The sequence below is a fragment of the Salmo trutta genome, chromosome 34 (genome assembly GCF_901001165.1).
Source record: "Salmo trutta chromosome 34, fSalTru1.1, whole genome shotgun sequence".
Taxonomy (NCBI): Eukaryota; Metazoa; Chordata; class Actinopteri; order Salmoniformes; family Salmonidae; genus Salmo; species Salmo trutta.
In genome coordinates this window covers 28,823,946-28,846,911 of record NC_042990.1, presented here as the reverse complement: position 1 = coordinate 28,846,911, position 22,966 = coordinate 28,823,946, and the positions used below count along the sequence as shown (strand labels likewise).

The following is a 22,966-nucleotide window of genomic DNA, read 5'->3' as shown; positions in this document are numbered from 1 at the left end:
TATCGACTGGAGCAGAGAGTTATCAGTCAGACAGAGTGGGTTGGGTCCTACTTCTGTAATCGGGGGAGAGCGGACTTTGCTGCCACCACACCCCCACATTCTGGGGGTTGTACTTAGGTAATTGCTATCATATGAGCGGTGTGTGTGCGCGTGTGTGTACTTTTCTGACAAGCGCGGTCTTGCCCCACTTCATTGATTCATTCCATGTATTTTAACCGGTATAAATGTATTTAGAGCATAACATGACTATTATTCAACAAGCTGGATAAGAGGTCACCATGAGCCGTGAAAGACTGTGTGCGTGTGTTGGTTATGCATTAGAGGAAGCAATGGTTGTACCAGACTTTAGGAGGGCAGTAGTGGTTGAACATAGTGATTTAGTGTGAGAGAATGTAGACTTACTCTGTGCTGTAAATGCTATTGCCTAATATTGTGCCCATGTCAATGTGACAATGACGAAATCTTGAGTTTCCTCCCCAAACATGCGCACACACAGTCCTGACTTAACACAAAGTGTTTCTCAAATCAGGATTTGTCCATTACATAATGGAAACCCAAGCATAACTTATTCTTTGTACTATGACTTCAAATATGAGGGAAGTGGAGCCTTATTCTGTTTTCAGGGTGGGAAGAACACTTTTTACAACAGTGTCATAACATCGACAATAAAATGTATATTTTACAGTTATATTGACCATGTGAACGTCAGAGAACAGTGTGTTATTGTGAAAGTGTGTGTGCCTGTTTTGCACAGAAATAGGTCAATAGCCTATCTCTAGATCTCAATGACCACACCCTTCCCTCCCCTGACCCAATCACCACCAAGAACCACTTATCACCAACATACTGTACAGTGCCTTCTGAAATTATTCAGACCCCTTGACTTTTTCCACATTTTGTTAAGTTACAGCTTTATTCTAAATTTGATTAAATAGTTGTTTTCCTCTCATCAATCTACACACAATGACAAAGCAAAAAATAGTGTTTTTTAAATTTTTTGCAATAAATAAATACGGAAATATCACATTTACATATGTATTCAGACCCTGTACTTTGGCAGCGATTGCAGCTTTGAGTCTTCTTGGGTATGACGCTACAAGCTTGGCACATCTGTATTTGGGGAGTTTCTCCCATTCTTCTCTGCAGATCCTCTCAAGCTCTGTCAACTTGGATGGGAGCGTCGCTGCACAGCTATTTTCAGAGATGTTCGATCAGGTTGAAGTCTGGGCTCTGGCTGGGCCACTCAAGGACATTCAGAGACTTGTCCCGGAGCCACTCCTGCGTTCTCTTGACTGTGTGCTTAACTTCGTTGTCCTGTTGGAAGGTGAATCTTCACCCCCAGTCTGAGGTCCTGAGTGCTCTGGAGCAGGTTTTCATCAAGGATCTCTCTGTACTTTTCTCTGTTCATCTTTCCCTCAATCCTGACTAGTCTCCCAGTCCCTGCGGCAGAAAAACATCCCCACATCATGATGCTGCCACCAACATGCTTCACCGTAGGGATGGTGACAGATTTCCTCCAGATGTGACGCTTGGCATTCAGGCCAAAGAGTTCAATCTTGGTTTCATCACACCAGAGAATCTTGTTTCTCATGGTCTGAGTCCTTTAGGTGCCTTTGGCAAACTCCAAGCGGGCTGTCATGTGCCTTTTACTGAGGAGTGGCTTTCGTCTGGCCCCTCTACCATAAAGGCCTGATTGTTGGAGTGCTGCAGAGATGGTTGTCCTTCTGAAATGTTCTCCCATCTCCACAGAGGAACTCTGGAGCTCTGTCAGAATGACCATCGGGCTCTTGGTCACCTCCCTGACCAAGAACCTTCTCCCCCGATTGCTCAGTTTGGCCGGGCGGCCAGCTCTAGGAAGTCTTGGTGGTTCCAAACTTCTTCCATTTAAGAATGATGGAGGCCAATGTGTTCTTGGGGACCTTCAATGCTGCAGAAATGTTTTGGTACCCTTCCCCAGATCTGTGCCTCGACACAATCCTGTCTCGGAGCTCTACGGACAATTCCTTCGACCTCATGGTTTTTGCTCTGACATGCACTGTCAACTGTGGGACCTTATATAGACAGGTTTGTGCCTTTCCAAATCATGTCCAATCAATTGACTCCAATTAAATTGAAGAAACATCAAGGATGATCAATGGAAACAGAATGCACCTGAGCTCAATTTTGAGTCACAAGGCAAAAGGTCTGAATACTTATGTAAATCAGTTATGTTTGTTTTAAACAATTTCTAAAAATCTGTTTTTTTCACTTTGTATAAGGAATTTTTATTATTTGCACTTTTACATTTGATACTTAAGTATATTTAAACCCAAATACTTTGAAGTTTATCCAAGTAGTATTTTACTGGGTGACTTTCACTTGAGTAATTTCTATTAAAAAAGGTATCTTTACTTTTATTCAAGTATGACTATTGGGTACTTTTTCCACCACTGCTGTAGATTCCCAGTGTTTCATTTGTAACTCCAGAGGTGCAGGAACAAAATGTGGGCGCGAGAGGGGGTGGGGGGAGTTCTGAGATACCGGAACGCATAAATAAAAAAGACATAAAACAAATGCACCTTAATAAAGCGTTGCATGTATATCATCGCATTTGCGTAGTCACATAGAGCAATACAGCAGAGGCACTGACAGAAGTTGCACACATTGAGAAAAAAATATGTGGCCACTTATAAACGCATATAAATGTGGCCTTTTATAAACGTATTTCATGCAATTCTAGGTCATTTTACACGACTGGAGACTTTGGCATAATATTTTTTAATACAGCACAAATGATCGAAATGGCAGGCCACTTTGACACTGAAACCAATAAAAACGACCTTGTCTTGAATCCATCAATAGTCTAGGTGTGGAGAGACGCCTATTGTAGACTACAATGCGGAGGACATTATAGTCCTAAAATTCTTTCCAGTTTCACTGACTCACCCAATGACGTTCAGTTCACTCGCTGGCGGCGGCGGATGCGCTCGTGCCAAAAGCCTGTCTCGCTCTTGTTTTACTTTAAGAAAATATTTGGAAGTTGATCAAATATGTTGGTAGCCTACAGCATAGTCTCTTCTCTTTTCACCATTAGCTATCCAGTCGGTGTTTTCCCTCGATTGTATTTGAAATATTGCGAAAAGCCTGTTTTGTCTGCATGCGGTTTGTTCACTGACATATTTGCCACGCATTCCCGTCTGTAGGCCATTCCTTGTTATTGGGCTACAATCCACAAGAAGCTATTGATCCTCTGCAGCTAAATTATAGGCCTTCTCGTGGTGGAGTAGAATATTCTGAATGATTTCATTCCTTTCTGGACAGTAATTCTATAACTTTGGCAAATGTATTTAAATGAATCAGGGGTGCTGCAGTTCCTTCAGAACCCTTCGTGGAAATAAATGATAGTGCAACGCTGGAGGGATCAGAGTTGCAGGCTCATGTTTATCAGAGCAGAGAGATGAGTTGCAGGCTCATGTCTAACAGAGCAGAGAGATCAGAGTTGCAGGCTCATGTCTAACAGAGCAGAGAGATGAGAGTTGCAGGCTCATGTCTAACAGAGCAGAGAGATGAGAGTTGCAGGCTCATGTCTAACAGAGCAGAGAGATGAGAGTTGCAGGCTCATGTCTAACAGAGCAGAGAGATGAGAGTTGCAGGCTCATGTCTATCAGAGCAGAGAGATGAGAGTTGCAGGCTCATGTCTATCAGAGCAGAGAGATGAGAGTTGCAGGCTCATGTATTTCAGAGCAGAGAGAGGAGAGTTGCAGGCTCATGTCTATCAGAGCAGAGAGATGAGAGTTGCAGGCTCATGTCTATCAGAGCAGAGAGATGAGAGTTGCAGGCTCATGTATTTCAGAGCAGAGAGAGGAGAGTTGCAGGCTCATGTCTATCAGAGCAGAGAGATGAGAGTTGCAGGCTCATGTCTATCAGAGCAGAGAGATGAGAGTTGCAGGCTCATGTCTATCAGAGCAGAGAGATGAGAGTTGCAGGCTCATGTCTATCAGAGCAGAGAGATGAGAGTTGCAGGCTCATGTCTATCAGAGCAGAGAGATGAGAGTTGCAGGCTCATGTCTATCAGAGCAGAGAGATGAGAGTTGCAGGCTCATGTCTATCAGAGCAGAGAGATGAGAGTTGCAGGCTCATGTCTATCAGAGCAGAGAGATCTTAGAAAGTGAATCTCATTCTATTTATGTGAGAGATACAGGCTTGCTTCTCACACAGCAACGGTCACCGGTTGGTCTCACACATCCAGTAGGTTACAATGTTGAGCAAACCATAAACTGGAGCTGGACCAACCCCAATCAGCTGTTAGAATATAGGCCCATGCTGAAAATCAACTTTACACATTCGTTTTTTTTGTGGGGGCAGGAGAATTAACGAAGAGGCAACTCTAATGAACTTTGATCGCTTTTATTAGAATTTGTACATTGAAAAGAATTGTTCATGCCATGAGAGTAACCGGATCTGACCAAAGACACGTAGGTTCCGGAACAAAACCCGGCTCAAATTAAGCATTGTACATGCCAAACGAACACATGACCACACACACAAAGTAGTCATTCTGACTTGTATAACAGTTCCACTGTTTTATTGTTCATCTTCATAGATAATGCTCTATTTCTTTACTGATATACAGTACATATAATCTTATAACAGGGCAGCACATAGGCATTAACACTCAGTCTTATGAATTTCCATGTGGCCATATTTCATAAGTTCTGTTAGCCAATGGTTGAGGAGTTAAGACAGTCTGTATTGTGAATGGACAGAATCGTACAGTAGAGTGTTTGACTTTTAGAAAAAGTTCAATCTCCTAGTTACAAGACTCCATCAGTGTGCTTCTTTACACTACATTAATAAGAGTGGTATGACATCATAAAAGTGCAATGAGGCACTTTAACTCACCAACTGTGAGTGAGGATTTGCATAATCATCTACAGCAGGTTTTCCTGAGTAGTAAATCATTCCATATTATAAACTGGGTGGCTTGAGCCCTGAATGCTGATTGGCTGAAAGCTGTGGTATATCAGACCGTATACCATGGGTATGACAAAAAAATACTTTTTACTGTTCTAATTACATTGGTAAGCAGTTTATAATATCAATAAGGTACCTTGGGGATTTGCGGTATATGGTCAATATACCACAGCTAATTGCTGTATCCAGGCACTCCGCGTAGCCGTGGTATGTTGACCATATACCACACCTCCTAGGGCCTTATTGCTCAAGTAAGACACTGGTGGCTGGACTGCATCCGTACTAAAGTGGCAGCATAAAATATACATTTGACAAATATACAGAGAAAAGGATGACATTGGAAGAAGATAGACTAAAGTAATGACAAAAACAACAGGAAGCTCTTTTCTTTTAAACACAGAGTCAAGTGAAAGCTCTGTCTTAAGTTAGCTCCATCTCCACCTACAGAAGCAGGAAGCCCATATTTGGCCGTGGGCCCTGACACTCAGCGGTCCATAGTCAACAGGACAGAGTGTTGTCCCCAAGTGCTGACCTAAGGTCAGTTTTGAGTTTTCCCTGTATTGGTTAAGGTTTGTTGTAGGCGAGAATAATCTGACCCTAGATCTGTACTCCCATGGGGTCACAGGGTTATAGGTAAGGTCAGAGGTCACCACAGCACAGGGAAGTCCTCTCTGCTGAACCTGGGGTTCTTCCGCTGCTCCCAGTATATATCAGAGCTCAGCCACGTGTCATCCTTTGATTTCCTGATAAATAAACAAAACAATAGTCACAACACATATTTCACAACACACCCAGGGAGGCAGGTAGCCTAGCGGTTAACAACATTGGGCCAGTAACCGAAAGTTCATTGGTTCGAATCCCTGAGACAACTAAGTGAAAAATCAGTCAATGTGCCCTTGAACAAGGCACTTAACCCTAATTAAGACAGTCTGTAAATCGCTCTGGATAAGAGTCTGGTAAATTACTAAAACGTAAAAATGATAACTGTATAACCCTAACCCCCAGTACAACCTAAAAAGTAAAACTGTGAGATCTCATGAATCCACTGAGAACAGCTGTTAATGGTGTTGTTTTGCTATGCACACCACAGACCAGTGACAGTGTGGTAAGTTATATAGACAGACGCCATTCCGTCAGACCTTTTCCATATTGTATAGGATTCTGTGCAGCTAAGAAGGAAGACTGTGTTCTGTGTTCGAGGCCAAATGTGTGACCAATGAACTCCCTTGTCTGCTAAAGTCAGACAGAAAGAGACACACACAGTTGCGTACTTGAAGAAGCGTGGTTTGTGTGTCACATTGTTCTCCTCCAGGACTTTCCTCCTCCCCCTCTGGAGCTCCTCTATCCTCTGTTTCTGTTCCTCAGCCCCCTCAATGTTCCCTTCTTCCAAGCACCTGAAAAGAGAGAGAGAGAGAGAGAGGAGAGAGAGAGAGAGAGAGAGAGAGAGAGAGAGAGAGAGAGAGAGAGAGAGAGAGAGAGAGAGAGAGAGAGAGAGAGAGAGAGAGAGAGAGAGAGAGAGAGAGAGAGAGAGAGAGAGAATGAGAGAGAGCATGAGAAAGAGCATGAGAAAGAGCATGAGAAAGAGCATGAGAAAGAGCATGAGAAAGAGCATCCCGGGTGTGTCGTACCTCTGGTCGAGACGGAAGCGTGTGTCTGTGGGGGGTAGGTGGGGCTTCAGGGCAGCGTCAAGCTCATTCAGCTCTATAGCAAACTGAGTGAAGCCATAGTACTGGTCCTGGTCCACAGGCATGGGGTCTACACACACACACACACACACACACACACACACACACACACACACACCATTTTCTTTTACAACTCTTACGGCGAAGGACAACATATCAAGCTATAATATTTACTGTAGGGTTGAGTTTTGATGGACAGTCCAAAGAGCCAGTCACTCACTTGCTCTCCAGATGCAGATAGCAGAAGGTGGGACTCCTTGGTACACGCCCTCGTGCCATTTGCCAAAGAAGGAGTGGATGACACGCCCCCCTGTGTCCGTGACCATGCCCTCTATCTCGTTAACCGTTGAGCTCCATGATCTCGCCTGCGGGTTAAATACGCAAAACGTATTAATAATAAACTAATTAATTAACAAACCAAGGACACAAAACGTCAGGTCAATCTGAAACCCATCAAACTGTTAAATCATGTTATAAATGATTTAATAAAAAGTCCATACAATTCTATATCTAACACATGAATCCATCCACCAATCATCAGCTTTCCAAGAAAAAGTCTGCAGGATCTTGTTCCTCCTGTCCCTCAGCAGATGGTGCTGTTACACCTAGGGGTTCATATGTGTTGCCCAATTGACATGTTAGGTTACGTCTGAAATAACCCCCTATTCCCTATATAGTGCACTACTCTTGACCAGAGCCCTATGGGTAGTAGTGCATTATATACGAAATAGGGTTCCATTTGGGACACGCACTCAGTGTAGCTGTGTGCACACAGGTATGGGCTTCACTGTATATAGTCCCTCTCCTCACCTTGACGAAGGTCACTTTACACTGGCAGGCGTCACTGCTGGTGTTTTTGATTGACATCTCTCCGTAGTGTTCTATCCACCGCTGGCCACTCAGGATGTTGTGGATGCAGGACGTTACCTTGTTCCACTCATAGTGGTCCCCAAACCTGAGGATGACAAACACACCTGTCGCACCACACGACACCAGACCTGTCGCACCACACGACACCAGACCTGTCGCACCACACGACACCAGACCTGTCACATGAAGCCCCCCCCCAATCTCTTTTGCATGAAAGCAGTTCTTTGATGCACACACACGTCTGTACCAGTGGAGGCTGCTGAAGGGAGGAATGGCTCATAATAATGTCTGGAATGGAGTGTTATCAACCACATGGAAACCACATCTTTGATACCATTCCATTTACTCCATTCCAGACGTTATTACGAAGCGTCCTCCCCTCAGCAGCCTCCACTGGTGCACACACACGTGCGCACGGCCCCCCCACACACACGCTATAGATCAAAGAGACTCACGCTGGCAGGGTCACATGAGTGGTTCCCATGCGAACAATCTCCATGGATTTCCCCCAGAACTTATTCTTCCACTGGACATCTGAGAGGGAGACAGACAGGAGACAGACCGGAGACAGACCGGAGACAGACCGGAGACAGACAGATGTAAGTAGGTCGGTGGGGGAGTAACAATCCCAAATAGAGCAAAAAGGTGGTGATTTGTTTACCTTGCCAAAAAGTGAAGTTGTTAGAGTCACAGTGACATGCTGACACAGGTGGGTGATGGCTCACCTAAGAAGGACAGGGGGTACAAAGTAAGTGACAATGTAATGACAGTCATCCTACACAATGGTTGTGTCCTCAATAGCACCCTATATAGTGCAGTCATTTTGACAAGAACACTATGGCTCCTGGTCAAAGGTTGTAGACTGAATGGGAATAGGTTGTAATTTGGAACAGAAAATTAATTAGCCCAGTGATTCTTGGTTTACTGTATGCGAGTGACATTAACTTGTTCCTGTTTACCTGTTCTGCTATGAACCGGAAGCCCTTGTCAGGTCTGTCACACTCGTAGGTCTCTCCTAGGACGGGGTTAAAGGGTTTACTTCCTGCCCGGTGATAACTGGAGGCGTACGCAGACACTGCAAACGTCGCCACATACACCTGCACAGGAGACACAGTGAGAGTGAGTGAGGGAGAGAGAAAGAGGTGTGTTACTCACCATGTGCAGGTAGAGGTTGTGATGGTGTGTGGATTCTCACAATGCATCATAAGAATCCTGGTGTGAATATGTTTCAATTCTCTCACCATGCGCTGCAAGGGACTGTGTGTGTGTGTGTGTGTCCATTATGTTTGCTAGTGCATGTGTACCTGCATCCTATACCCTCACCATTCTCTGGTACGGGTCCTGTGTGTTATTCGCTGTATCCAGCAGCTCTGAGTACTCCACTTCCTCACACAGTCTCTGTAGTGTGTTGAGAGGCTCATTGAGCTGAACAGGCATGGCTATCTTGGACAGGTCCTTCCCTATGTTGTTCTTGAGGATGTTCCATAGACTGACACTGCTGCTGCTGGGCTGGGGGGAGGGGAGGGTAGTCCGCCTGCGGGCCACCTGAACACCACTTCCTCCTGAGCCTGCTGGGGGAGAGAGAGGGGGTAGAGGTGCTGGTCTTAAAATGGATGTACATCGGTCTCAACCTTTAAGTCTAAGTCTTTACTGAAGACTCATCTCTTCAGTGGGTCCTATGATTGAGTGTAGTCTGGCCCAGGAGTGTGAAGGTGAACGGAAAGGCTGGAGCAACGAACCGCCCTTGCTGTCTCTGCCTGGCCGGTTCCCCTCTCTCCACTGGGATTCTCTGCCTCTATAGGGGCTGAGTCACGGGCTTACTGGTGCTCTTCCATGCCGTCCCTAGGAGGGGTGCGTCACTTGAGTGGGTTGAGTCACTGACGTGGTCTTCCTGTCTGGGTTGGCACCCCCCCCCCCTGGGCTGTGTCGTGGCGGAGATCTTTGTGTGCTATACTCGGCCTTGTCCCAGGATGGTAAGTTGGTGGTTGAAGATATCCCTATAGTGGTGTGGGGGCTGTGCTTTGGCAAAGTGGGTGGGGTTATATCCTTCCTGTTTGGCCCTGTCCTGGGGTATCGTCGGATGGGGCCACAGTGTCTCCTGTCTCAGCCTCCAGTATTTATGCTGCAGTAGTTTGTGTCCAGGGGCTAGGGTCAGTCTGTTATATCTGGAGTATTTCTCCTGTCTTATCCGGTGTCCTGTGTGAATTTAAGTATGCTCTCTCTAATTCTCTTTCTTTCTTTCTTTCTTTCTCTCTCTCGGAGGACCTGAGCTCTAGGACCATGCCTCAGGACTACCTGACATGATGACTCCTTGCTATCCCCAGGCCACCTGGCCGTGCTGCTGCTCCAGTTTCAACTGTTCTGCCTGCGGCTATGGAACCCTGACCTGTTCACCGGACGTGCTACCTGTCCCAGACCTGCTGTTTTCAACTCTCTAGAGACAGCAGGAGCAGTAGAGATACTCTCAATGATCGGCTATGAAAAGCCAACTGACATTTACTCTTGAGGTGCTGACTTGTTACACCCTCGACAACTGTGATTATTATTATTTGACCATGCTGGTCATTTATGAACATTTGAACATCTTGGCCATGTTCTGTTATAATCTCCACCCGGCACAGCCAGAAGAGGACTGGCCACCCCTCAGAACCTGGTTTCTCTCTAGGTTTCTTCCTAGGTTTTGGCCTTTCTAGGGAGTTTTCCTAGCCACCGTGCTTCTACACCTGCATTGCTTGCTGTTTGGGGTTTTAGGCTGGGTTTCTGTAAAGCACTTTGAGATATCAGCTGATGTAAGAAGGGCTATCTAAATAAATTTGATTTGGACAGACATTTGCTCACTCATACAAATCGTTATGCGCGTCATGAAAATACTCATACAAACGCACGCGTACACACACACACACACACACGGGATACCTGAGTCATGTCTCTCGCTTCCTCTCTCATTGCTGTAGCCGTTGCCCATGGAAACACTGTCGCTGACGTCGCTGATATACGAGTCATCATCATCAGAGGCCTGGAGACAGAAAATGTATATAAATTGACTCAGGGTCAGATTATTGATAACCTCCCTAATGGATTTGGTTGGCATTGGGGTTGGGTAATCTGCTCCCAGATATGTGGTTAGGGCTCACCTCATTCTCAGAGGAGCTGGAGGTCAGCTGGTACTCTTGAGCATCAAAGAACTCAGACATGGACTCAGGGATGGATATTCGACTCTCATTGGACACCTGGTGGACAAGGGGGCGGGATCCATCTGGGAGATCCTGATTGGGTTTAGGTTTAGGTCAGTCCCAATGGCATGTTTGGTATATAAACACAATCGCTGGAAATCAACTTCACAATACAATGATATGTGCAATATTGTGGAAAACAGCACATGTACACTCTCACACCTTACTCACTGAGCCATAGTCTGCCTTGAGGCCCGTGACCTGTGCTGGAGGAGGGGCCTTCAGGTCAATAGTGTGTCTCACTCTGTCTCTCTCTGCTGACAGAGAACTATAGGCTGACCGCAGAGTGGAGTGAACTAGAGAGGGAGACAGAGAGGAAGAAAGAGGGTTGGAGAGGGTTGTGTGTGTGAGAGAGAGTGACAGAGTTTTAACCACCATACCCAGCCTTCCTCTGGGAACTCTAAAATACCTAATATTGAACCAGGGGGCCGATCTGAAACCAGGGACTCACTGTTGTTAGCGAGCCTGCAGAAGTCCTCCTGGAGGCGGTTGGCATCAGTAGGTGAGTCTGGGGAGTCCAGGAAAGCAAAGGCCTCCTCGATGTTAGCTTCAGCAGTAGAGAGGTTTGGGTGGGAGGTATGGAAATGAGGAGAGGCAGGTGGGGAGACACAGCCAGGAACCTGTTGGGAGCCGAGAGAAAAATCCAGATAAAAGACAATCACAGGTGGGGGATTAATTTGGTGTCCTACTGTACACAGAAAACTTCTTTAAACAACAGTTGACATGTACACTCCCCTACGTATTTGTAGTCAACATAAATTGCAGGCCTATGTAACACACACATATACTACATGACCAAAAGTAAACTCAGCAAAAAAAGAAATGTCCCTTTTTCAGGAGATAATTCGCAAAAATCCAAATTTCACAGATTTTCATTGTAAAGGGTTTTAACACTGTTTCCCATGCTTGTTCAATGAACCATAAACAATTAATCAACATGCACCTGTGGAACAGTCGTTAAGACACTAACAGCTTACAGACGGTAGACAATTAAGGTCACAGTTATGAAAACTTAGGACACTAAAGATGCCTTTCTACTGACTCTGAAAAACACCAAAAGAAAGATGCCCAGGGTCCCTGCTCATCTGCATGAACGAGCCTTAGGCATGCTAAAAGGAGGCATGAGGACTGCAGATGTGGCCAGGGCAATAAATTGCAATGTCCGTACTGTGAGACGCCTAAGACAGCACAACAGAGAGACAAGACGGACAGCTGATTGTCCTCGCAGTGGCAGACCACGTGTAACAACACCTGCACAGGATCGGTACATCCGAACATCACACCTGCAGGACCGGTACAAGATGGCAACAACAACTGCCCGAGTTACACCAGGAACGCACCACCCCTCCATCAGTGCTCAGACTTTCCGCAATAGGCTGAGAGGCTGGACTGAAGGCTTGTAGGCCTGTTGTAAGGCAGGTCCTCACCAGACGTCACCGGCAACAACGTTGCCTACGGGCACAAATCCATCATCGCTGGACCAGACAGGACTGGAAAAAAGTGCTCTTCACTGACGAGTCCCGGTTTTGTCTCACCAGGGGTGATGGTCGGATTCGCGTTTATCATCAAAGGAATGAGCGTTACACCGAGGCCTGTACTCTGGAGCGGGATCGATTTGGAGGTGGAAGGTCCGTCATGGTCTGGGGCGGTGTGTCACAGCATCATCGGACTGAGCTTGTTGTCATTGCAGGCAATCTCAACGCTGTGCGTTACAGGGAAGACATCCTCCTCCCTCATGTGGTACCCTTCCTGCAGGCTCATCCTGACATGACCCTCCAGCATGACAATGCCACCAGCCATACTGCTCGTTCTGTGTGTGATTTCCTGCAAGACAGGAATGTCAGTGTTCTGCCATGGCCAAGCGAAGAGCTCAGATCTCAATCCCATTGAGCACGTCTGGGACCTGTTGGATCGGAGGGTGAGGATGAGGGCCACTCCCCCCAGAAATGTCTGGGAACTTACAGGTGGGGTAACATCTCACTGCAAGAACTGACAAATCTGGTGCAGTCCATGAGAAGGAGATGCACTGCAGTACTTAATGCAGCTGGTGGCTACAGCAGATAGTGTAGCTTTGATTTTGACACCCTTTGTTCAGGGACACATTATTTATGTTAGTCACATGTCTGTGGAACTTGTTCAGTTTATGTCTCAGTTGTTGAATCTAATGTTCATACAAATATTTACACATGTTAAGTTTGCTGAAAATGAATGCAGTTAACAGTGGGAGGACGTTTCTGTTTTTGCTGAGTTTATGTAGACACCTGCTTGTCGAACATCTCATTCCAAAATCATGGGTATTAATATGGAGTTGGTCCCCCTTTGCTGCTATAACAACCTCCACTCTTCTGGGAAGGTTTTCCACTAGATGTTGGAACATTTCTGCAGGGTCTTGCTTCCATTCAGCCACAAGAGCATTAGTGAGGTTGGGCACTGATGTTGGGCATTAGGCCTGGCGCGCAGTCGGCGTTCCAATTCATCCCGAAGGTATTCGATGGGGTTGAGGTCAGGGCTCTGTGGAGGCCAGTCAAATTCTTCCACACCGATTTCAACAAACCATTTCTCTATAGACCTTGTGGATGGGGGTATTGTCATGCTGAAACAGGTAAGGGTCTTTCCCAAACGGTTGCCACAAATTTGGAAGCACAGAATTGTCTAGAATGTAATTGTATACTGTAGTAGCGTTAAGATTTCCCTTCACTGGAACTAAGGGGCCTAGACCAAACCATGAAAAACAGCCCCAGACTATTATTCCTCCTCCACCAAATTTTACAGTTCCCATTATGCATTGGGGCAGGTCGCGGTTTTCCTGGTATCGGCCAAACCCTGATTTGTCTATCGGACAGCCAGATGGTAAAGCATGATTCATCACTCCAGAAAATGCGTTTCCACTGCTCCAGGGTCAAATGGCGGTGAGCTTTACACCACTCCAGCCAATGCTTGGCATTGTGCATGGTAATCTTAGGCTTATGTGTGGCTGCTCGGCCATGGAAACCCATTTCATGAAGCTCCCGATTAAGTTATTGTGCTGACGTTGCTTCCAGAGGCAGTTTGAAACTTGGTAGTGAGTATTGCAAGTGAGGACATAAAAAAAGAGAAAATAAAAAAACAGTGTGTACCTGTAGTGTGGCCATGATATCTTTTTTGGTATCTTTGTTGTAATTTTTTGAACGCCACTTCCTGGGCCCCCTCTTCTCCTTCTTGGGAATGTCGTATGTTGAGGCCTGGTGTCCCAGAGAGCGTAACAGAGAGAGGGAAGGGACAGACAACCATTACCATAGAGAAAACGTAGAGGTTAGGGTTAAAGTCTTGGGGTAAATTGAAATGTGCATACCTGCAGTGTACTGATAGCAGGGGCAGAGTAAGAGGAAGGGTAGCGTAGGTCAGGGTTATAGGTCGTGTTACCATGAGGCTGATAACGGGGGCAGAGGAAGTGTAGTGTAGGTCAGGGTTATAGGTTGTGTTACCATGAGGCTGATGGCGGGGGCAGAGGAAGTGTAGTGTACGTCAGGGTTATAGGTTGTGTTACCATGAGGCTGATGGCGGGGCAGAGGAAGTGTAGTGTAGGTCAGGGTTATAGGTCGTGTTACCATGAGGCTGTTGGCGGGGGCAGAGGAAGTGTAGTGTAGGTCAGGGTTATAGGTTGTGTTACCATGAGGCTGATGGCAGAGGAAGTGTAGTGAAGGTCAGGGTTATAGGTTGTGTTACCATGAGGCTGATGGCAGAGGAAGTGTAGCGTAGGTCAGGGTTATAGGTTGTGTTACCATGAGGCTGATGGCGGGGCAGAGGAAGTGTAGTGTACGTCAGGGTTATAGGTCGTGTTACCATTAGGCTGATGGCGGGGCAGAGGAAGTGTAGTGTAGGTCAGGGTTATAGGTTGTGTTACCATGAGGCTGATGGCGGGGCAGAGGAAGTGTAGTGTAGGTCAGGGTTATAGGTCGTGTTACCATGAGGCTGATGGCAGAGGAAGTGTAGTGTAGGTCAGGGTTATAGGTCGTGTTACCATGAGGCTGATAACGGGGGCAGAGGAAGTGTTTTGTAGGTCAGGGTTATAGGTTGTGTTACCATGAGGCTGATAACGGGGGCAGAGGAAGTGTAGTGTAGGTCAGGGTTATAGGTTGTGTTACCATGAGGCTGATGGCGGGGCAGAGGAAGTGTAGTGTAGGTCAGGGTTATAGGTCGTGTTACCATGAGGCTGATGGCAGAGGAAGTGTAGTGAAGGTCAGGGTTATAGGTCGTGTTACCATGAGGCTGTTGGCGGGGGCAGAGGAAGTGTAGTGGTCAGGGTTATAGGTTGTGTTACCATGAGGCTGATGGTGGGGCAGAGGAAGTGTAGTGAAGGTCAGGGTTATAGGTTGTGTTACCATGAGGCTGATGGCGGGGGCAGAGGAAGTGTAGTGTAGGTCAGGGTTATAGGTCGTGTTACCATGAGGCTGATGGCGGGGCAGAGGAAGTGTAGTGTAGGTCAGGGTTATAGGTCGTGTTACCATGAGGCTGATGGCGGGGCAGAGGAAGTGTAGTGTAGGTCAGGGTTATAGGTCGTGTTACCATGAGGCTGTTGGCGGGGGCAGAGGAAGTGTAGGTCAAAGTTATAGGTTAAAGCTGCACTATGTAACTTTTTGGGCGACCCGACCAAACATAGAAGTGCGTGTTATATATCTATCATTCTCATTGAAAGCAAGTCAAGAAGTGGTAGATATGTTCTATGTGCACTATTTCCATGCTTCCATTGTTAAGTTTGTTTTTGCGTCTTTTACTTTGTTTTGTACACCAGCTTAGGGTTAAAGGGCAAAGGTTATGTGTTACCATGAGGCTGCTGGCGGGTCAAAGTAAGTGTAGCGTAGCTCAAGGTTATGTTTTACCATGAGGCTGATGGCAGGGGCAGAGTAAGTGTAGCGTAGTTCAAGGTTATGTGTTACCATGAGGCTGATGGCAGGGGCAGAGTAAGTGTAGCGTAGTTCAAGGTTATGTGTTACCATGAGGCTGATGGCAGGGGCAGAGTAAGTGTAGCGTAGTTCAAGGTTATGTTTTACCATGAGGCTGATGGCAGGGGCAGAGTAAGTGCGGTGGAGAACCTCCATACTCCTCAGTAACAGGTTGAGTTCCAACAGGTAAGACTCACACTCCTCTAAATCTAAGAGAGGATGACAGATGAATGGCAGAAGTTGAGGGAGGATCAAAATAGAGACAGTAAAGGCCAAAACAGTTGAAGAGTTCATGCCTATTTTATGATGACATTTTTTCTTAAGGCAAGCTAAAGTCTACGCCTCTTCGTCGGTGATTGGTCAACAGTATGGATTCTTCAGTAAAGTATTTGTCATTCAACAAGAGAATACTAGTTTTCATGAAAACTGTTTCATGCACCAAACATCTTAGTTAGATGTAAAATTGTGCATCTAAGATCTCCTCTGCAAAAACGCCAAAATCAATGACAGATTTCTAGAATTATCTTAGATTAATTCTGAATATTTTAGGAAAGTATATACGGACTACGGCGTTTCAAAATGGACAAACAGTACCTTTGCTGCTTTTTTCAAATCATTCAAGCGAATGTCTTGTCGGAGAGCATGCTAGCACACTAGTTCGGGTCGCCTAGCCGACTTTGGCTAGCCGGCAGCTGAACTGAAGCATGCTGACGCCACAAGTCTGTGTCCCAAATGGCAAACCTATTCGCTATATAGTGCCCTATGGGCTCTGGTCAAAAGTAGCGCATCATGTATGGTATAGGGGGCAAGTTGGGACACAGCCAACAAGTAAGGTGAGATCCAGAAAATGTATGGGACAGACAGGTGAGAGGTTTCACCTCCATACCTCTGCAGCACTTGTCCATGTCTTCTGAGGAGTGGAGCCAGGCACTGACCTTAGCCTGCTGGACTACTGATGCCTGCTTAGCCAGACTGGAGTGGCGCTAAGAGATGGAGTGGGGACAGGATAGAGAGATCGAGAGTGGAGAGAGGGAAAGACAAGGATATGGAATGGGCATAAACAGAATCCTATCAACTACGCTATACAGTACAATAATGAAATGATGATTGGTCAGTTAAGAAGCTCCAGGAAGACGTTGCTCTTAGGCAGAGAAAAATGATTATGGATCAGTGTCTAGGGAGAACTGTACCTGTCTCATGGAGTCGTTGGGGTTGGGAGAGAGGTGTGAAGAGGGGTGGAACAGAAGCCTCTCGTGGGGGTACATTGCGATCTCGTTCTGACGGAAGACGCGGTGATGTCGCAGCTTCGACACCCAATCATCAAACAGCTGCTGTGACTTCACTTCCTGAGACTTGTCAGACTTCACCTATAGAACAGAGAGATTGTCATTCAAGTAGAAGAGAGAGAGAAACAAGATAAACGGGAGAAACGATAAAACGAGATAAACAAGAAAGAGAGAAATGATAAAACGAGAGAAACAAGATAAAACTAGATAAATGAGAGGGAGAAACAGAAAGAGAGACAGTCACCTTGAGGTGATAAATGTTGTTGTTGGTGTCCAGATCGATGGCCTTGGTTTTCTTCTTGATTGACATGACAGACAGCCCCACATCAATGCAGCCATGCAGCTTGCCCTTCTTCAGCAGGAAACAAAAGCTAAGGTCAGTGTGTGTGTGTTTGTTTAATTGACTAAATGAGCAAATGCTTTCTCCTTCATCAATGACACATATTGTACATTAACTAAATTCTGTTTGTGTGTGTTGCATCTGCCTGAAATACTTTTGAATAGGTACTTACATCAGCTCCACGTTTTGAGTACTTCAGAATGCCTTTCTCCAGCAAGAAGTATCTCTGTATAACAAGAGACCAAATAGCAACTGTCTCAGCCGTCCTTCTGTCACATTTCAAACTTTATCTGCTTTAGGCCAAGGAAATGTCTTCACAACTTACTGCTGTGGACAAAAGCTTTTTACATGAATAACGTTGTAGTAATTGAGGAGTTAAAGGAGGGCAGTGTGTATCAAGTGTCTTTCCTTGATTCCTCACGTCCTCTCCTCATCTCCTTAAGTCCGTAAGAGGAGAAGGTCTGAAAATAACCTCTGGTTTTCTCCTCCAATGCATTCGGAGGATTCAAGGAAAGACACTTGAGATTCACCTGCAGTGAGAGGTAAGGAGTTAAGTCAGCTGACGTAGTTAGTCCGTTAGCTCAGCTAGCCACTGTAGCTAGCCAGCAACTCTTCCAGTATGTGTTGATGCCATTTGTTTTTGGACGGAAGCTGTAGAGATCGGTAAGAAATGACACTTCTGTAGCCAAATAACATATTCATATTTTTTTTAAAGCATTAAAATGACCTGGTATGATGACGTATTAATCACTTATACAGTATAACACCGTTATTTTAGAGTTTTTGCCCAAAGTCAACCTTTAAGGGAGGTGCCCACCTTGTGCCATCCTTTCATGGGTGAGAAAGCAGTCAGGAGTAAGGCAGGTAGTACCCACCTTTTGCCATCCTTTCATGGGCCATTTCCTCTTCTTGAGCAGGAAGCCCTCCTGTTTTTCTGGCTCCTGGATGTTGCCAGGGTTACCCTTCAGGCCCTCGATGATCTCCCAGCTGTCCTGTAGACAGAGACTCATGGGGTTACACACACACACACACACACACACACACACACACACACACACACACACACACACACACACACACACACACCTGATGGTTGGCAGCGCCAGCTCGTCCAAACATGACGTCACTGTGGGTATGGGACACTGATGTCATCTTCCTGTTACTTAGCATTCCGACATCAAGAGACTGTCACCATGACTACCACTGTGAGAGAGAGAGAGAGAGAGAGAGAGAGAGAGAGAGAGAGAAATAGGAAGCAGTGAGAAAGACAACATTCAGTTATTTCATTTTCTGCACGTTTTGAGACAAACAGGTGAGCTGAGAGAAATGAAATCTGCATACCACTTGTGTTGCTTTAGTAAAGCAGTAGGACATAACAATAGGTGTGACTTGAGAGAAGATAATCTATTCTACACCCTAATAAACCTAGGAGTGCTTTTACTGTAGGTTAGGCATGAGATCATCACATGTTCTTTATGTTGGCATCAACTAACACACACACACACACACACACACACACACACACACACACACACACACACACACACACACACACACACACACACACACACACACACACTTCCTGCAGCATACACCTTGTGTATGGGGAAATGCCAGTGAGCCAGTGGCAGCAGCACTGTAAAACCCACATGACCCCAAGCACAGTCAGTCATTGCTGCTGTGCTGACCAGCAGAGTCCACAACAAATGAGTCATCAATACTGGGTTATACAATCAGTCCCAGCCAAGTCCTTCAAATCACAGCAGAGGACTAAGCTAGCCAGTAGCCACACACGCCAACACTGGGAGAGACAGGGAATTCTGCTGCTTGGTAGTTGCTAGAAGCATACACAATCTGATGTGAATAAAACATTCACATTCCGTGATACTAGGGCTGGCACAATGACAGTATAAACCGTGTAACTGATGATTGTGGATGAAGACAATCATGAGAAGAAAATAACGAACAGCTGACTGAAGACAAGACGGCCGGGCATTCGTGCGTTTCCGCAGTTACACATGAACTCTGCAACGTGATGGGATTTTGTTGCTCCTTGCTGAAACAAACAAGGTGTGTAGCAAACAAGTATTTGGTTGCCTAGGCAACACCCCCTGCCTGCAGCACATTAAACAAGCTATTCAAACAATTATAAACGGTGACCGCGGTCATTTGGCTGACCAATAACCACTATGCAAAATTCCAGGACAGTCCCAGACCTACGTGTTATGCCAGACCAGGAGTCATTCAACCACAGGATCATTCTTTCTTGAACGGATGGTCGGGGGCCGAAACAATTATAAATCATTTGTACTCTGCAAATTGCTGCAAGAAGCCCAAACAGATATTGTATTTGACAAAAATAAATCATTTAAAAGCCATGATTACATTGGTCCATGATCACATATGTCTATTTATGAGTGGAAATACTTGGGAATAGATTACCTAAACTAAAATCATTTTGAGGTGAATTCCTAGTGGGCAAATAAAATAATCCGCGGGCCGTCCGTTGACGATCCCTGCCCTATATTATTAGGTCTACTACATATGGAGACAACAAGGTATGCTGGGTAGGTTCTGGCAGCGCAAAGTAGTGTGATATGAGCTCAATGTTCACATTCTGTAGACAAAGGCCCTAGGCCAAAATAATTAAATATATTTGCATAGTATGCGTTTTTCCCTTTTTTACATTTGTAGACATTACCTTGGCTTACAGCAGTGCGAACACCTGGGTCGTATTTACCCAAACACCAAATGGAAGTAAACAGGGAGTGACAGGCTGAATTTGCTAGTTTTTGTTTTCCGTTGCATAATGTTTTTTGACGGTGTGCACTAATGAATACACCCCTGCTTTTTGCAAGGCTGGTTTTACAACCCGGTATGGTACAAGAATGGTATGAAAGTATCCAGATCTGGATACCACCCAACCCTAATGTACACAGCGTGTCAATGAGAAGTGAACAATATGTCCACATTCTTACTGTGATGTAACAACACACATTCTTCCTCTGTGTCTGTGTTTGTTAGAGCCTGATGACAGCCAAAATGCACACTCTGCAAACTGCATAGCAGCGTTACCCCAACTCCAGTCCCCCCCAACAGCACACATTTCTGTTGTAGTTCCGGACAAAAACAACTGATTCAACTTGTCAAGGGCTTGATGATTAGGTTGTAGGGCTGTCCCAGACTAAGAAAAAATCTTGGTCGACTGAAAGTAGTCTGTTCTTTCAACCAATCAATTGTTCCAAAAAAATGTAAACGTGTATTTTTCAATATATAGACACACGCTATGGTGTTTTAATAAACTCAACTACAGTTGAAGTAGGAAGTTTACATACACCTTAACCAAATACATTTAAACTCAGTTTTTCACAATTCCTGACATTTAATCCTAGTAAAAATTCCCTGTTTTACGTCAGTTACGATCACCACCTTATTTAAAGAATGTGAAATAGAATAATAGTAGAGAGAATGATTTATTTCAGCTTTTATTTCTTTCATCACATTCCCAGTGGGTCAAAAGTTTACATACACATAATCAGTATTTGGAAGCATTGCCTTTAAATTGTTTAACTTGGGTCAAACGTTTCGGGTAGCCTTCCACAAGCTTCCCACAGTAAGTTGGGTGAATTTTGGTCCATTCCTCCTGGCAGAACTGGTGTAACAGTCAGGTTTGTAGGCCTCCTTGCTCGCACACGCTTTTTCAGTTCTGCCCACACATTTTCTATAGGATTGAGGTCAGGGCTTTGTGATGGCCACTCCAATACCTTGACTTAAGCCATTTTGCCACAACTTTGGAAGTATGCTTGGGGTCATTGTCCATTTGGAAAATCCATTTGCGACCAAGCTTTAACTTCCTGACTGATGTCTTGAGATGTTGCTTCAATATATCCACATAATTTTCCTGCCTCATGATTCCATCTGTTTTGTGAAGTGCACCAGTCCCTCCTGCAGCAAAGCACCCCCACAACATGATGCTGCCACCCCCGTGCTTCGCGTCTGGGATGGTGTTCTTCTGCTTGCAAGCCTCCCCCTTTTTCCTCCAAACATAACGATGGTCATTATGGCTAAACAGTTCTATTTTTCTTTCATCAGACCAGAAGACCTTTCTCCAATAAGTACGATCTTTGTCCCCATGTGCAGTTGCAAACCGTAGACTGGCTTATTTTTTTAATGCCGGTTTTGGAGCAGTGGCTTCTTCCTTGCTGAGAGGCATTTCAGGTTATATTGATAGATGACTCGTTTTACTGTGGATATAGATACTTTTGCAGCGGTTTCCTCCAGCATCTTCACAAGGTCCTTTGCTGTTGTTCTGGGATTGATTTGCACTTTTCAAAAATACATCCACAGGTATGCCTCCAATTGACTCAAATGATGTCAATTAGCCTATCAGAAGCTTCTAAAGCCATGACATCATTTTCTGGAATTTTCCAAGCTGTTTAAAGGCACAGTCAACTTAGTGTATGTAAACTTCTGACCCACTGGAATTGTGATACAGTGAATTATAAGTGAAATAATCTGTCTAAACAATTGTTGGAAAAATTACTTGTGTCATGCACAAAGTATATGTCCTAACCGACTTGCCAAAACTGTAGTTTGTAAACTAGAAATTTGTGGAGTGGTTGAAAAACAAGTTAATGACTCCAACCTAAGTGTATGTAAATTTCCAACTTCAACTGCATTGGACTTGTCTGACTCTTTAGGCTTACCATTTGATGAAATAACACACAAATGACTTAAGAGGGAGCCAAAAATCTCGATAACCTGACCCAACCATTTTTCTCCCGCTGCTGCTGGCTTTGGCAGATTCTGCCGTTACTCTCTTGAAGTTGCCGGTGATACAGTAGGCTACACGAGGGGTCTGCAAACTTTTCTCATGTGGAATGCCAATTTATCTTACAATTTCTACCATCTGCGAAGCCAAGCGTGTGCAAAGCTGTAATCAAGGCAAAGGGTGGCTACTTTGAATAATTTGAAATATATGTTGATTTGTTTAACACTTTTTTGGTTAGTACATGATTCCATATGTGTTATTTCATAGTTTTGATGTTGTCACTATTATACTACAATGTAGAAAATAGTAAAAATAAAGAAAAACCCTGGAATCAGTAGGTGTCCAAACTTTAGACTGGCGCACACACACACACACACACACATTTGTTGGTACCCCTCCATAAAAATGAAGAATGCACAATGTTCTCTGAAATAACTTGAAACTGACCAAAGTAATTGGCATCGATTTCTATTAAATATGGAATAACAGACTTTGCTGTAGATTTTTTATTCAACATAATATTGTAAATAATAAAACAAATGAAAATGGCATGGACCAAAATGGGACCCTTAACCTAATATTTTGTTAATCAACCTTTAGAGGCAATCACTGCAATCAAACATGTTCTGTAGCTCTCAAATGAGACTTTGGCCCACTCTTTTGAGCAAACTGCTCCAATTGTCTCAGTTTTGATGGGTGCCTTCTCCAGACTGCAAGTTTCAGCTCTTTCCATAGGTGTTCGATAGGATTCAGATCAGGACTCATAGAAGGCCACTTCAGAATAGTCCAATATTTTGTTATTATCCATTCTTTGGTGCTTTTAGCTGTGTTTTGGGTCATTATCCTGTTGGAGGACCCATGACCTGCAACTGAGACAGAGCTTTCTGACACTGGGCAGTACATTTC

The 22,966-nt window shown here is 45.0% G+C and overlaps 1 protein-coding gene across 2 annotated transcripts in view; it reads right to left on the bottom strand.

Annotated features, from left to right (window-relative positions):
- Positions 1-5,336: 5,336 nt before the first annotated feature.
- LOC115173959 (oxysterol-binding protein-related protein 3) overlaps positions 5,337-22,966 on the bottom strand; it is a 37,606-nt gene continuing 19,976 nt past the window's right edge. The window contains exons 2-22 of one of the 2 annotated variants that reach the window (XM_029732485.1): positions 18,376-18,492; positions 18,165-18,281; positions 17,462-17,515; positions 17,194-17,301; positions 16,854-17,030; positions 16,550-16,646; positions 15,772-15,872; positions 13,858-13,962; positions 11,193-11,361; positions 10,904-11,037; positions 10,643-10,774; positions 10,425-10,524; positions 8,832-9,079; positions 8,468-8,605; positions 8,170-8,233; positions 7,964-8,042; positions 7,449-7,593; positions 6,859-7,003; positions 6,582-6,708; positions 6,225-6,347; positions 5,337-5,696 (exon numbers count right to left, since the gene is read on the bottom strand). In XM_029732485.1, the coding sequence (XP_029588345.1) occupies positions 5,600-5,696; positions 6,225-6,347; positions 6,582-6,708; positions 6,859-7,003; positions 7,449-7,593; positions 7,964-8,042; positions 8,170-8,233; positions 8,468-8,605; positions 8,832-9,079; positions 10,425-10,524; positions 10,643-10,774; positions 10,904-11,037; positions 11,193-11,361; positions 13,858-13,962; positions 15,772-15,872; positions 16,550-16,646; positions 16,854-17,030; positions 17,194-17,301; positions 17,462-17,515; positions 18,165-18,281; positions 18,376-18,459 (2,544 nt within the window). In that variant the 5' untranslated portion in view covers positions 18,460-18,492 and the 3' untranslated portion in view covers positions 5,337-5,599. The remainder of the gene's footprint in view (positions 5,697-6,224; positions 6,348-6,581; positions 6,709-6,858; positions 7,004-7,448; positions 7,594-7,963; positions 8,043-8,169; positions 8,234-8,467; positions 8,606-8,831; positions 9,080-10,424; positions 10,525-10,642; positions 10,775-10,903; positions 11,038-11,192; positions 11,362-13,857; positions 13,963-15,771; positions 15,873-16,549; positions 16,647-16,853; positions 17,031-17,193; positions 17,302-17,461; positions 17,516-18,164; positions 18,282-18,375; positions 18,493-22,966) is intronic. The other variant, XM_029732486.1, reaches the window with a different exon arrangement.